The sequence below is a fragment of the Balaenoptera borealis genome (assembly GCF_965194805.1).
Source record: "Balaenoptera borealis genome assembly, chromosome: 2".
NCBI lineage: Eukaryota > Metazoa > Chordata > Mammalia > Artiodactyla > Balaenopteridae > Balaenoptera > Balaenoptera borealis.
Genome location: NC_138867.1, coordinates 77,873,288 through 77,889,524, shown reverse-complemented (window position 1 = coordinate 77,889,524; position 16,237 = coordinate 77,873,288). Strand labels below are relative to the sequence as shown.

General features: G+C 34.3%; 1 protein-coding gene across 1 annotated transcript in view; it reads right to left on the bottom strand.

Annotated features, from left to right (window-relative positions):
* SLF1 (SMC5-SMC6 complex localization factor 1) overlaps nt 1–16,237 on the bottom strand; it is a 59,813-nt gene that overhangs the window by 28,843 nt on the left and 14,733 nt on the right. Inside the window, exons 5-9 of the mRNA XM_082375491.1 lie at nt 15,819–15,981; nt 9,525–9,668; nt 3,222–3,368; nt 2,224–2,364; nt 1,198–1,320 (exon numbers count right to left, since the gene is read on the bottom strand). Coding sequence (XP_082231617.1) covers nt 1,198–1,320; nt 2,224–2,364; nt 3,222–3,368; nt 9,525–9,668; nt 15,819–15,981 — 718 coding nt within the window. The remainder of the gene's footprint in view (nt 1–1,197; nt 1,321–2,223; nt 2,365–3,221; nt 3,369–9,524; nt 9,669–15,818; nt 15,982–16,237) is intronic.

Genomic DNA, 16,237 nt, shown 5'->3' with positions numbered 1-16,237 from the left:
AATATTTGCAAACATAAAAAGAGATAATATCCTGATTATATAAAGAGTTCTAGAAGCAGTGGTATAAAACAACCTACTGAAAAAATAGAGAAGAGTACCAACAAGCGGTTGGCAGAGGAAGAAATACACAAATGGCAAGTGAAGGCATAAAATATGCTCAAACTTGCTGCTAACAGAAGAAATACAAATTAAAACAATGATAGAGGCTTGGCTTCCACTTAGGATACAGAAAGCTGAAAAGAGAGGCCTTCCCACATTATGAACAATAAAAACGTAAAATCTATGAAATGATAACTTCACCTGAACCCTTATGACAGCAGAGGTCTTAGTGCAACAAACTAAACAGAGATATGAAGAAACACCAGAGTCTCCAAGGACATGGGACATGAGCACTGATTTATCTGAGAGAGTTTAGCAGGAAGAGGAGGACTCCACTACAGTGGGTAAGAAGATTTCAGCTTAAATTTTTCACCACTTACTAAAGGCCAAGTGTGGGCCAGCATGAGAAAACGGAACCCCTGGGAATCAACAAAATGCGGGGAGTTTGCACTCAATGGCATGATCTTCTCCACGGACCTCACTGGGTGCTCATGCAAATGAAAAGAGACGGGGTGGGAGACTAAAGAAAGTCTCCCTAGTGGTAGAGGCCAAGACTTGAACAGTGGCTGCTGTGGGAAGGGCAGCAAATGTGGTTACCCTCAGGGCACACATGCAGACCCATAACCTGCTGGATAAGGAAATAGGAGAAAAATCCTTTACCCCCAGAGAGGGGCAGGAAGAGATGGTGATCCCAGATCATCCCCTATTACTTGGGGCAGGGCAAGAACACTGAAAAAGCCCTTCCCCAAAACTCAGGGAGCCTCAAAGCTTTTCTCAGACTGAGGCTGAACGAGGACAACAGAAACGGGGATCCTCCAGCCCTCATTCTCCAATAGCAGGTTAATAAGCAACAAGTTACAGCAGTTTGTAAAACACATAACTTAGCCGTAGTATCACTGAGGTATAAATGGCAGAGAATTCAGCAATTTACTAAATGTCCACATACAATAATTACTATTAACAAAAATTAATGAACTAAAAATTATTTTAAGACATATTAAACATAATGACTCATTATTATTATTACTATTATTATACATTGGTTACACTACAGAATGAGAGAAAACTATACAAAATTTTTAGTACGTCAAGTTCTACCTGAGCTCTGTATATGTGTTTCCTTAAGGCATTTTTTATGTCAGCGATATCCACATCTGTCCTGATATCCTTGGTTTTTGATTCTTTGGCATGATCAGCAAAAACAGAATTCTTCATTTCTTTCTGTATACACGAAAAAGTACTTTAGACAATGTACTAAAGAGTGTCAACACAAATGCTAAGTATCACAATGGACAACATAACACAAGAACACATTCATGCAGTGTTAACCACAGCAAAGATCCTTAAAATTATACTATATAAAGATTACAGAATGAAATTCAAAAAATTAAAAACCAAATGTTTTAATTGCAAAGTTTTACCTGATATTTACATGTGCACTTTCTTAAGTACTTTTTACTTTAACCTGTTCCAAATCTTTCCTGGAACCTCTCTCTCTTCCTTGTTTTTTTTTTTTTTTTTTTTTTTTGGTTGCCATGTTCCCACAAAACATGATTATTTATCTTTATCATTCTTCTGAAGATCCCTCTGAATACATATAAACATGCTGTCTATACTGTAAAATAAAGTTATACTCTAGAAAAATTAACTCAAGAAGGATTCTGTTTAAAAGACAAGCTATCTTATTAATAATGGTCTGTACTATACCAGGGAAGAGCAAGATAAAAAACTAAAATTTAGATTATTTAGATTAGAATGTATTAGCCAAACTACATACACATGTATTTTTCATTTTAAGAATTTTAGCCTCTTTTGTCAGAACGTTTCTTTTCTTTTTTGTTTTAGTCAGGCAAAATAAAATATATTTGAATATCCTGATTAACTCAAATTCTTTCTGTACACATGTAAAAATATTTTCATTGTGAACCAAAGCTAATTATAACATTAATTATGAATATTCCACCAGATCAAATCAAGAAGATTCTTTTCATAAGATGTACAGGTTATATTTAACACAGCAAGCAATCACAAAAATCAGATTATATGTGTAGGTGATATTAGGGAAGAGCCAAAAGAAATTAAAACTGTTTTTTGTTTTTTTCAGCTTAGCTTACAAAGTTTTACCTGATCTCTATAAACGTGCTTTCTTAAGGTACTTTTGTCATGTTCAGTGTCCTTCCTGGAATCTCTTTCTTTCTCTTTTTTGCGTTTTTTCCTCAAAGTATAATTCCTTTGAATATCTTCATCCTCTTTCTTAATTTCCTTCTAAACATATTTAGACCACAATTAAACAAATCTAAACATGAATGATATATGTTACAAAATCCACATAAATTCAAGACGAGTCTGACTTATAACACATTAAAAAAAAGTTATATACAATACGAAATCTCATTCACTGTTGGAGTGGGTATACGTTAGTAAAATATTTTGGAAAACAGTTGTTCATTATCTAGTAGACTTGAACATACACAGTTCTTATAACCCAGAATTCTCTTAGGGATATATCCTAAGCTAGAGGAAGTCTTGAACATGTGCACCAAAAGTAATGTAAGAAAAGGTTCATAATATTCATGGCAGAAATGCTCACAGTTACAAAAACCAATCAATCCATCAAAAACAAACCAATAAAAAGAAACCAAAATATTTATCAATAGTAAAATGGATAAAAGGTATAACTGTGAAACAATTAAACATATACATCCACAAAAAAGTAAGTCACAGAAGATTATAAATACCACAAACTAGAAAAGTTCATTAAGAGGCAAAACTAAACAATGTATTGGTAGGGATACATATGTAGGTGGTAAAACTATAATGAAAAACAAGAAAATATTAAAACAAATTCCAAAACAGAGGTTACCTATCATGGGTAAGAGGAAGAAAAAGGGATGCAGTTTGGAAATGACATAGCAGAATCTTAAAAAGCTGGGAATGCTCTATTTCTTAACCTAGCTGGTAGGTACATAGCACTCATTTTCGTACTCTTTCAAAAATTATACACAAATGCTTTATAAACACATATAATGTATACATAATTCAGAAGAAACAACTTCATAACTGGCATTATTAGAAAAGAGTGTAAAATATAAATAAATTACTTTTAATTTGGAAGGTCTTACCTGATTTCCATATGTATGCCTTCCTAAGGCATTTCTCATTTTAACAAATTTCAAATCTTTACTAGAATCTCTGTATTTTTCTTTTCTGTGATGTTCAGTTAAAATAGAATGAACATTAACATCTTCATCATGATTTTTCACTTCTTTCTGCATGTTTATAAAAATACTTTAGTTAGACTATAGATTAGCCATAGCCTCAACACAACCAATGCAAGTCACAACAAAAAAAACTCAGGAACGTAGGCTTTATGAAACATACACATGAGACTAAATATAATAAAGAGCATTATGAATTATATTACATTTTAGTTATACTAAGATAAAAGAGAAAAATAAAGATTTTTAGTTCTTAAAGTTTATACTGTGTTTACAAACATTTAATTTAGGTATATTGTTAACTTACTCTTTCTTGGAATCTCTGCCTTTTAAAAAAATTTGTCATGATTAGTCAAAAGAGATTTGGTTATCTTCATTATTTTCTTTTATTTTTCCAAATGTTTGTGAAAATAATTTAGGCTCTACATCAAATAGAGTCTTGCCATTAGGCATATCAAATGAAACATCTCAGAAAATCTTTGTATAGGAAATAGGTAAAACGGATAAGAAGTATTGCAAACCATATTGTTTATTCTTTACACTAAGAAATTTATTTAAAAAAATAGAAATTGTGACCTGAATTTGATATACATTCTCCTGAGTTCTAAAAGGAACTCAAGATGTTTACAGATGTATTCTTTTTACTTTTTTTTAAATTTAGATATAGTTGATGTACCATATTATATAAGTTACAGGTATACAATGTAGGGATACACAATTTTTAAATGTTATACTCAACTTATAGTTATTATAAAATACCGGCTATATTTCCTGTCTTGTACAACATATCCTTGTAGCTTATTTATTTTATGCCTAATAGTTTATACCTCTTAGTCCCCTACCCCTATATTGCCCCCTCCCAGCTATTCCCTCTCCCCACTGGTAACCACTAGTTTGTTCTCCATATCTGTGAGTCCATTTTAATTTTGTAATATTCAGTGGTTTTATTTTTTAGATTCCACATATAAATTATATCATACAGTATTTGTCTTTCTCTGCTTGACTTATTCCACTTAGTATAATACCTCCAAGTCCATCCATGTTGTTGCAAATGGCAAAATTTCATTTTTTATGGCTGAGTAGTATTCCACCATATCTATATGTCTATACAGATATACAGATCTCCCATCTTCTTTATCCATTCATTTGTTGATGGACACTTAGGTTGCTTCCATATCATGGCAATTGTAAATAATGCTGCTATAAACACTGGTATGCTTGGATATTTTGAAACTAGTGTTTTCCTTTTTTTCTGATATGTACCCAGGAATGAAATTGCTGCGTCATATGGTAGTTCTACTTTTAGTTTTGTTGTTTTTTTTTTAGAAACTGCCATACTATTTTCCACAGTGGGTGCACCAATTTATATTCCCATCAACAGTGTACGAGGGTTCTGTTTTCTCTACATCCTCACCAATATTTGTTATTTGTGGTTTTTTCCATGATAGCCATTCCGACAGATGTGAAGTGATATCTCATTGTGGATTTAATTTGCATTTTTCTGATGATTAACGATGTTGAGCATCTTTTCATACACCTGCTGGCCATCTGTATGCCTTCTTTAGAAAAATGTCTTTTCAGGTCTTCTGCCCATTTTTTAATTGGGTTGTTTTTTTGGTGTTGAGATGTATGACCTGTTTATTTATTTTGGCTATTAACCCCTTATTGGTCATATCATTAGCAAATATATTCTCTCATTCAGTAGGCTGTCTTTTCATTTTGTCGATGGTTTACTTTGTTTTGTGAAAGCTTTTAAGTCTAATCAGGTATCATTTATTTATTTTTGCTTTTATTTCCTGGGCTTTAGGATACAGATTCAAAAAAAATACTGTGACAATTTATGTCAAAGAGTGTTATGCCTATATTCTCTTCTGGGAGTTTTATGGTTTTAGGGCTTACATTTAAGTCTTTTATATATTTTGAGTTTATTTTTGGACATAATGTGAGGAAATGTTCTAATCTTATTGTTTTATATTTAACTGTCCAGTCTTTCCAGCATCACTTGTTGAAGAGACTGTCTTTTCACCATTCCATATTCTTGCCTCCTTTGTTGTAGATTCATTGAGCATAACTGTGTGGACTTACTTCTGGGCTCTCTACTCTGTTCCAATGATCTATGTGTCTGTTTTGGGGCCAGTACCATACTGTTTTGATTACTGTAGCTTTGTAGTATAGTCGGATGTAGTATCGTCCGAAGTCAGGGAGCATGATTCCTTTGGCTCTGTTCTTCTTTCTCAAGAGTGTTTTGGCTATCGGGATCTTTTGTGTTTCCATTCAAATTTCAAAATTATTTGTTCTACTTCTGTGAAAAATGCCCTTGGTATTTTGATAGGGATGGCACTGAATCTGTAGATTGCCTTGGTTAGTATGGTCATTTTTAACAATATTAATTCTTCCAATCCATGAACATGGGATATCTTCCCATTTGTTTGTGTTGGCTTCAATTTCTTTCATCAGTATCTTACAGTTTTCTGAGCATTGGTTTTTTACCTCCTTAGGTAGGTTTACTCCCAGGTATTTTCTTCTTTTTGATGCAATGGTAAATGGGATTGTTTCCTTAATTTCTCTTTCTGATAGTTTGTTAGTACATAGACATGCAGATTTCTGTATATTAATTTTGTATTCTTCAACTTTACAGAATTCATTACTGAGCTCTAGCAGTTTGCTGATGGCATCTTTAGGATATTCTATGTATAGTACCATGTCATCTGCAAACAGTGAGAATTTTACATCTTCCTTTTCAATTTGGATTCCTTTTATTCCTTTTTCTTCTCTGATTGCCATGGTTAGGACTTCCAATACTGTGTTAAATAAAAGTAGTGAGGGTAGGCATCCTTGTTTTGTTTCTGATCTTAGAGGAAATGCTTTCAGCTTTTTCCCATTGAATATGATGTTAGCTGTGGGTTGGTCATATGTGGCCTTTATTACGTTGAGGTATGTTCCCTCTATGCCCACTTTCTACAGAGTTTTTAACATAAATGGATGTTGAAGCTTTTTCTGTACCTATCGAGATGATCATATGCTTTTTATTCTTCAATTTGTTAATGTGTTGTATCACACTGATTGATTCCTGGTATTGAAAAATCCTTGCAACTCTGGGATAAATCCCACTTGATCATGGCATATGATCCTTTTAATGTACTGTTGGATTCAGTTTGTCAATATTTTATTGAGGATTTTTGCATCTATATTCATTAGTGATATTAGCCTGTAATTTTCTTTTTTTGTGATACCATTGTCTGGTTTTGGTAACAGGGTGATGCTGGCCTCATAGAATGAGTTTGGAAGCATTCCTTCCTCAGCAATTCTCTGGAGTATTTTGAGAAGGATAAGTGTTAACTCTTCTCTAAATGTTTGGTAGCATTCACCTGTGAAGCTATCTGGCCCTGGACTTTTGTTTGTTGGGAGATTTTTAACTACTGACTCAGTTCCATTACTGGTAATTGGTCTGTTCACATTTTCTATTTCTTCCTGGCTCAGTCTTGGTAGATTGTACATTTCTAGGTATTTGTCCATTTCTTCTGGGTTGTCCATTTTATTGGCATATAGCTGTTCCTAGTAGTCTCTTATGATCTTCTGTATTTCTGTGGTGTCAGTTGTCTTTTTCATTTCCAATTTTATTGATTTGGGCCCTCTTTCTTTCTTGATGAGTCCAGCTAAAGGTTTATCAATTTTGTTTATCTTTTCAAAGAAGTAGCTTTTAGTTTCATTGAGCTTTTCTATTGTTTTTTAAGTTTGTATTTCATTTATTTCTGCTCTGATCTTCATGATTTCATTCCTTCTACTAACTTCGGGTTTGTTTGTTCTTCTTTTTCTAGTTCCTTTAGGTGTAAGGTCAGGTTTTTTATTTGAGATTTTTCTTGTGTCCTGAGGTAAGCTTGTATTGCTATAAACTTCCCTCTTAGAATGTATTTTGCTGCCTTCTACTGATTTTAGATCACCATGCTTTTGTTTCCATCTGTCTCCAGGTATTTTTTCGATTTCCTCTTTGCTTTCTTCAGTGAGTCACTGATTGTTTAGTAGCATTTTTTAGCATCCATGTGTTTGTGTTTTTTGAATTTTATTCTTGTAGTTGATTTCTAGTCTCATAGCACTGTGGTTGGAAAAGTTGCCAGATAAGATTTCAATTTTCTTAAATTTACTGACGTTTGTTTTGTGGCCTAGGCTGGAGGATGTTTAATGTGCACTTGAAAAGAATGTGTATTCTGCTGCCTTTTGACAAAATGCTCTATATACACATATCTACTAAGTCCATTTGGTTTAATGTGTTATTTAAAGCTAGTGTTTCCATATTGATTTTCTGTCTGGATGATCTTTCCGTTGATGTAGGTGGGGTGTTAAAGTCCCCTCCTATTATTGTATTGATATTACTGTCAAGTTCTCCCTTTTGTTTGTTAATATTTGCTTTATGTATTTAGGTGGTCCTATGTTTCTCCCTTTTGTTTGTTAATATTTGCTTTATGTATTTAGGTGGTCCTATGTTGGGTGCATATACATTTACAATTGTTATATCTTCTTCTTGGATTGATCCCTTGATCATTATATAATGTCCTCCTTTATCTCATAACAATCTTTTGTTTTTCCGGCACGTACTTTAAATTTATTTATTTATTTATTTTTGGGTGTGTTGGGTCTTCGTTTCTGTGTGAGGGCTTTCTCTAGTTGCGGCAAGCGGGGTCCACTCTTCATCGCGGTGCGTGGGCCTCTCACTGTCGCGGCCTCTTGTTGCGGAGCACAGGCTCCAGATGCGCAGGCTCAGTAGTTGTGGCTCACGGGCCCATTTGCTCTGCAGCATGTGGGATCGTCCCAGATCAGGGCTCGAACCTGTGTCCCCTGCATTGGCAGGCAGACTCTCAACCACTGCGCCACCAGGGAAGCCCAACAATCTTTAAAGTCTATTTTGTGTGATGTAACTGTTGCTATGCTGGCTTTCTTTTGATTTCAATTTGCATGGAATATCTTTTTCCATCCCCTCACTTTGTCTGTGTATGTCATTAATCTGAAGTGAGTCTCTTTTTGGCAGCATATATATGGGTTTTGTTTTTGTATGCATTCAGCTACTCTGTCTTTTGATTGAAGCATTTTATACACAACCTCTTGAGTTCTAAAACTCAAGATGTTTACAGATGTATTTTAATAATTTCCCTATCTTTCATAAAATCTCCATTTTTTTATGTTAAATAAAACTAAATTTATTTAATAACTCCATTATTTTACATCCTTTCTATATGTAAAAAATGTTATACTGTGGCTTATAACGCATATTTCAACAGACATGAACTCAAAAGCCTCTTATTAAGATCATGTACATGTAGTTAATCATAGAAAATCGTCTAAGTCACATAAATATCAACTGTATTTTGAAAAAGCTAGAGAAAATCGCAAAAATACTTTAATCTCTTGGAAAGTTTTATTTACACTCTCCATATGTGATTTTGTAAGGTACTGCTCAGTCGAAGAAGTTCCAAATTGTTCCTAGAATTCTCTTTGTAAAATTTGACAGATGCAGTAAAAACATTTTAATTTCTTTCTAATCACATTTAAAAATATTTTAGTTTAGACTAAGTAATAATAATTACTAGGCTAATGATTTGGTAAACCAATTAGAGTCTCTTTTATAAAAACAGTATGAAACTGAACATAACTGAACATCAGGTCTTCTAGGGTAGAACTAATAATGTCTTTTTTGGTTGCTCCTACTAACTGAAAAATTTCAGTTGAGAGCCACATATATGCTTTCTTAATGTACTTTTCACTGCTCCAAGTTCAGAGTCCTTCATGTTTTTTTGTTTTCCATATTTAATCCAACTGGAATTCACTTGTGCCATTTAAAAAAACTTGATCTATATGCAGTAAAATACTTGAATTTAGACCATGAATATGAATACATATATTGATGAATCCTTTGTAAGACACACGTTACATTCAACATACCAAGTTGTTTTAAGTAATTACCATGTGTTGAGAACACACTATGTATTAGGAACTGTGACTCTCCATATGCACATATATATTATTTCTATAAGAGCCTCAAAATAGAGACATGGACAATATCCCAATACGTTCAAATTATAGACTGTAAATCAGAGCTGGGTTCAAATACCAGCTCTGTGATTCCAAAGTCATTATTTCCACCAAATAATGCCTTTCACAAATTTTGTAAGAAAAATCAGAAATGTAAGATTTTTTTAGAGTATAAAGTGTTACCTGGGTTCTGCACATCATCTCTTTTAAGGCACCTTTCATTTCAAGAAATCCCATATCTTTCCTGAAATCTTTGTTTTTTTCTTGATTGCTATGGTTATTCCAAACAGAACTGGTTTGGGAATCTTCATCATTCTGAATTTCTTTCTGTATGTATGTAAAAATGGTTTAGGCAATCAATTAAGTATGATTTCAACATTATGTACTCTTTATGGTATCCAACTTTATAAATGCAAAATATTTTGGTAGTCAAACAAGTAGGTATAAGAATGCACTCTTCTAAATCAAAGGTTATTAAACACTAGTAAGTTCCCTGAAGGGAAAAAAATCATTACAACAAAGGTCCCAAATAATAAAATAATAATAATGTATCTCAAGAAAAGCTAATGCTCTGTTGGTCTAGTAACAAGCAACCCTTTTTAGGAATAATCATGAACAAAACTATTTTATCTAGTCCTTTACCAAGTTAAAGTTACAGTCTACTTCAACATTTTCTGATTATAGATGATTTCTCAGATTATTTTTCAGCTTTTTACTAGTAAGACTTCTTATTTGCACATCTATCATACAGAGAAGAAAATAGGCTAATAGTTGAATTCACAGCTCTTATTTTACTTGAACATTAGTAAGCAATTATCTTCACCTAACTCTATCTCAAACACATTTATTTCTCTTGCTAAGAAATCCAAACTGAATTTTTAACTACCTACCAATAATAATTTAAAATATAGTTGCATATGTACTTATACATAAAATTCTTGAAGTTTAGTAAGATAAAGAATTGAGAGTAAAGATGAATTCAAGTACTTGTTACGCAAGAGTATTCAGAGATTCACCATCTTTACACAAAGAGACTGGAGAATCATTGTCCTCCTAGGGAACAATCATGATATAGCTGAAATGTGGTTAAGGCCTATGGTGTGATTTTTGGTTCCCTTTCACTTGTACTGGGCTTCCTATATGGATGTGAGGGCCCTTTAGCAGCCTGCAATCTTGCAACCAGACAACAATCCCTGAGAGTAGCTGATTAAATTTCTTCAGTTACTCAGAAAAGTGAAATTGAAAACCATGAAAAATGAAGACTTTTCTTCTGTCTTATTCCTGGAATCAAAGAAAGTATTACTCTGAATGTACAATTTCCATTAAGGACAACTTTAATGGGGATAAACTGAGTTTCTGGCTTCAAATTTCACATGGTTGACAAAGAGGATAAATCCTCAGGCTTAGATCATCAAGAAATGTCTAAAATACAGGATGAATTAATCCCATATAGTTTCCAGAATACATACGCAAAAGAACATACCATTATCATTAGCAACTAGGGAAGAACACACTGTTTTCTAATTCTGAGTATTAAGATGCTATATACTGATCTGTGAATTAGAATGTATGATTCAAGTACCCTATTTAAGTTAAATAATTAAAAATCACAACGTGATAAACCATGACATTTGGAAAATTTTAAAAAATAATCTATTTTCTATAGCACTAAACAAATGATCAACATATAATTGTCTCCAAGCCACACTCTCTCTAACCAGCTACTCTTATGAAAGATATGGGCAGTATTTATCTGTAAATATTCATTACTTATTCCTTATTTTATAAAATTTTAGTGCCAACAATACACTAGGCATGGTGTTAGTTGTTTGTCTCCTATATGATCTAGGAAAAGAGCACCATGTCTAATCTCCCTTATATAGTATAATGCTATGTTACAAACAGATGACCAAAAGCCTACTAATTCAGTAAATTATTCTATTACCTAAGATAGGGCAGCACAGTGTGGAAATGATAGTTGCCCTGGCTTCTGATTCACATATTTGACTTTGATTTCTATCTTAAAATAGGTATGGATATGCTTTGGTCTCAGGTCTTATTCCTTGATTCAGCCATGGCATTTGCCACACAACTTGAATGAATTCACAAGACTGGATGGAGAGCCAGAGAGGTCAAGTAATTAGAACAAGCATCTTTTGAGTACTCTACATGGTTCTTTTTTTTGGGGGGGCCACACTGCGTGGCTTGTGGGATCTTAGTTCCCCAACCAGGAATCGAACCCGGGCCCCCTGCAGTGGAAGCACCAAGTCCTAACCATTGGACCACTAGGGAATTCCCAGAGTGTTCTACATGGTTCTTAACTAGACTGACTACTAGCATATGGTAATCTCTACAGCATTAAGTATTTTTAACTACCCAGAAAGAGACCTTCCTATTATCAAGGAAACCTAATAATACTCGAAATGAGAAAAGTAAAGGGAGACTTGAGGAGAGCAGCCTTAAAATTTTTTGAGTGCTTGGTCTTAAATTTTTGGTCTGACATACGATAGTTGTGAGATCATGGGAAAATTATTAAATTTGATTATACATCATTTCACTAACTGTAAAATGAGGCCATAGTGCATACCACACAGGAACGTAAGGTTTAAAATAAGATTAAGTGTGTAAAGTGCTTAGCATAGTGCCTGACACACAGTAATCACTCAATAAATAATGGCTTAGAGTAACAGTTGTATAACAACCAAAGTAAGGTAAGTATTACCTTCTACATGCAAAGGAAGAAATTCGGTCACAGAATAAATGACTTCCCTATGGTTAAAGAAGTAATAAGTTACAAATCTAGGTCAACAATTAGTTGATCTGGAACAAAAAGTGTATGGTTTTTTCAATTACTACTATATTTCCATGAGACTTTTCTGTGGATCATTTTATTTCTTGGACAGATAATCAAAAGAAGTTCTGAGTATTCCTAAGTATTCTCTCCTTTTTGTGACATCTTCCTTGGGCCAAACAATTTAGATACATTAGTCACTTGCTCTTCTGTATTTCTATACCTTGCACATGATTTTACCAATGCACAATACACACTAAACTGCAATTACCAGTTTCCACATTCTGTTTTCACCACATTTTGTTTTTGAAGTCTGGCAGGTGGTCTTATTCATTTTCTATAGTGCATAGCATAATGCCTGGTACAGCAAATGCCTTCAGCAAGTATCTATAAACCTGGACTAAATAATTCCTGATTCTGTTACTAAGTGGCTTTCCAAAAAGTTAAGTAGGTTAAACACAACTATTTTTTAAACAATTGCTCAATTGTTACTTTTGACTCAGTCATTTTATATGGCAACTCTTTTTAGAGGACACTTCAGAATCCATCTAATGAGGAATGTATTATATTCTATGCCAAAGACGTAGAAGAAAAGCAAGACATCAAAATGAAGTTAACTATCTTATCCTCAGAAGGGATGACAAAATGTCTCCCTTATTTAGAATGAATGGTTATGAACTAACTCTAAGCTGTCTAATCTAGAGCTTATAAAACAATGTATTCTAAAAACAAATATAAGTTAGAGATTGTCTATTATTTTTGCTTGATATACTAATGTCCTCTAGTACTTCAGCAGCTGAATCTGATTGTGTCAGATTACTGTAAAATATGATTATGGAGAAAGCATAATACATATTACATTTTGTTCATTTCTTTCTATAGAGAAGGGAAATTCAGATACTTTTTCTAATTTAGTTAAGAATGGTTTTCATTCTGTTGAGAGTTAATACTACCTATAAACTGTTCAGTTAGGTAGATCAGATAGGATGCTTTAGGCTGCAAGTAATAGAAAACCAATGCAAATTAACGTAAACAACATGGAAATTGTTACCTCACAGAATGGCAATATGGTCCATTGCTAAGTCAGGTTTCAGGGTTGATTAATCCAGCAACTCAAGTATCTCTACAAGAGTCTACATTCTGTCTCTACACTTTGCTGTCTACAAGATTGGTTTCAACCTAAGGCTACTTCTCCTCATGGTCAAAGAATGGCTGCCAGTAGTAATTAAGGTTTCATTTCATTTTTCCATGTTTACACCTAGCAGATGCCAGGCTGCCAGAGGCTCTTTTCAGAATGAGAAAGAAACTTCCCAGAAGCTCTTACATACCTCTCTTCATGTCCCATGAATCAGAACTGGTTGACATGCCCATTCCTAGACCAATCACTGTCAAGGACAATGAGATTATCCATAGTCCAAGCAGATCCATCCTCTGAACTAAGGTCAAATTTCCAATCCACACTGCCACTACTCAGTAGGGAAAGGTAATTATAGAATGATATATTACATCTACTCTTGGAATACTCAAGGGTTGTTCATAATTTCTCTACTAATCTAACAAATATAAAATGAGAACTACTCATGTGCTAGGCTTTATGCAAGATGATTCAGATATAACTATGGAAAAGATAGACATCATCCTTGATGACACAGTGCTTTTGGTTTAGGTGGGGAAAAAGACATTAACCAAGTAATCAGCCAATTAATTAATTACAACTGTGATGAGTACTATAAAGCAAAATAGTGATATCAGAACACATTAGAGGTGAACCTAACTATTTTAATAAGGGGCCAGGGAGGCTTCCTTGAAGAGGCAGCATTATAACTGCAAACTGAATAAGCAGGAAGTAGGCAGGCATAGGGAGTGAGAGAATAGCGGTAAGGACCTTTTTAGGAAGAGAAAATAGCTTTTCAGAAGACACTGAGGTAGGAAGTAGCCTAGCCTGTTTAAGAAACTGGGAAAGGCAGTTGTGTTATAGTATAGTGAGCACAGGAAAAAGTAGAGCAGGCTATAGTTGCAAAGGTAGGAGTGACAGGAACCCCATGCTAACTTAAAGCTGTATTAGAGGTTTACAACTTTATCCTAAGGGCAATGGGAAGCCATTGGACAGTTTTAAGTAGGAGAGAGACAGCATCAGAACTATTTTAGAAAGAGCATTTTAGATGTTACTTCTGGATGAAGCTGAATGGAGTAGAGAAAGAAAAGTAAGTTACTAGGAAATTAGCAAAAGTAAAGTAGAACAATAGGGAGAATAATAAGGAGTTGCTTCCAGCAGCACAGGGCAAAGAGGATGAACTCAATATGTTAATACAGAAGAGAAGCAGTTTATTCAAGAAGTATTTGAAATAAAATCAATAGGATTTGGTAATTGACAAGATGTGGGGAATAAAGGAAAGGAAGGTTTCAAGGGTGATTCCCAGATTTCTAACATAAATTATTAGACAAAAGGTTGTATAGTATCTATCGAGATGGGAAACACTGAAGAAGGAGCTAAGGTTTCCTAGAAGACCAAGGTTCAGTTTTTAGACACACTGCAGGTTCTCTTCCACCTTGAGTGACCCTTCTTAAAAATTCTTCTTTGCTTACTTTTAGAGCAATTCTTCTAGGGTTATTTCCATTCAAACTACTTAAGGAGTGGTATGTGCACCAAGTGAGATGTAGGTGGAGGAAGAGGACAGGAAAATATTTCTAAATTCTTAGAAACAGCTCCCTCTTTTCCAATGGGAAAATAACCAAACAATTCTCATATGATACCTATAGCCCACTGCTATTTTATTTATACTCTGGTTTAAAATGTTTAAAATTATTTTGTAATAAACATCACCAAAGCACTGAAAACAAAAGTAGAGACTCAAAATAAGACAAATTTTAAATTTAATAAGCAAGTTCTTTTCAAATATTTAAATAATTGAGAGCAACTGTCTTAAAAATGCCATTTTAGGGCTTCCCTGGTGGCACAGTGGTTGAGAATCTGCCTGCCAATGCAGGGCACACGGGTTTGAGCCCCGGTCCAGGAAGATCCCACATGCCGCGGAGCAACTGGGCCCATGAGCCACAATTGCTGAGCCTGCGCGTCTGGAGCCTGTGCTCCGCAACGAGAGGCTGCCATAGTGAGAGGCCCGCGCGCTGTGATGAAGAGTGGCCCCCACTTGCCGCAACTAGAGAAAGCCCTCGCACAGAAACGAAGACCCAATACAGCCATAAATAAATTAAATAAATAAATAAATAATTTAAAAAAAAATGTCATTTTAATTCTAATTGCATTTTCAAAACTCAGAACATAATTTGATTTTTATATTTCACTGTATCAATATTTTATAAAATAAACATTTAAAAATGTTTACTGGGGCTTCCCTGGTGGCGCAGTTGTTGAGAATCTGCCTGCCAATGCAGGGGACATGGGTTCGAGCCCTGGTCTGGGAGGATTCCACATGCCGCAGAGCAACTAGGCCCGTGAGCCACAATTACTGAGCCTGTGTGGCTGGAGCCTGTGCTCCGCAACAAGAGAGGCTGCGATAATGAGAGGCCCGCGCACCGCGATGAAGAGTGGCCCCCACTTGCCACAACTGGAGAAAGCCCTCGCACAGAAACGAAGACCCAACACAGCCATAAATAAATAAATAAATAAATAAATAAAATTAAAAAAAAAAGTTTACTAATTTTTTGTTTGTTTGTTTTTTACTTACCTCTAAAAGAAAATCTCCTAGATACTGAATTGGATAAAATGGAGCCTTAAAGTTATCTTTTTCTTGTTCAGCCTTGATTCTCGCATTACTGGCAATCACATGAGTTATTTCACTTGGAGAATTTTTTGGTAAAAAAACATTTGCTTTTCCAGCCTCCAAAACTCTAAATGAAAATGTAAACAGTATAGAAAAGTATATTAAAAAGAAAGTATGTTTAGTCAAATTATCTAAATCAATTACTTCCTAGGAGTGGGAGCAGAACTTTCTGAAAGGAATTAATTCCTTTGGTCTATTTGAGTGCCACGGAGAATAACTATTGCAATGATTTCCTAAATTTTAAGTTGTTCAGAACAGATGTGTTTAAGAAATCATGCTATTCCCTCTACTTATCCATTTCTTGATATGGGAAAAGTTTTTAA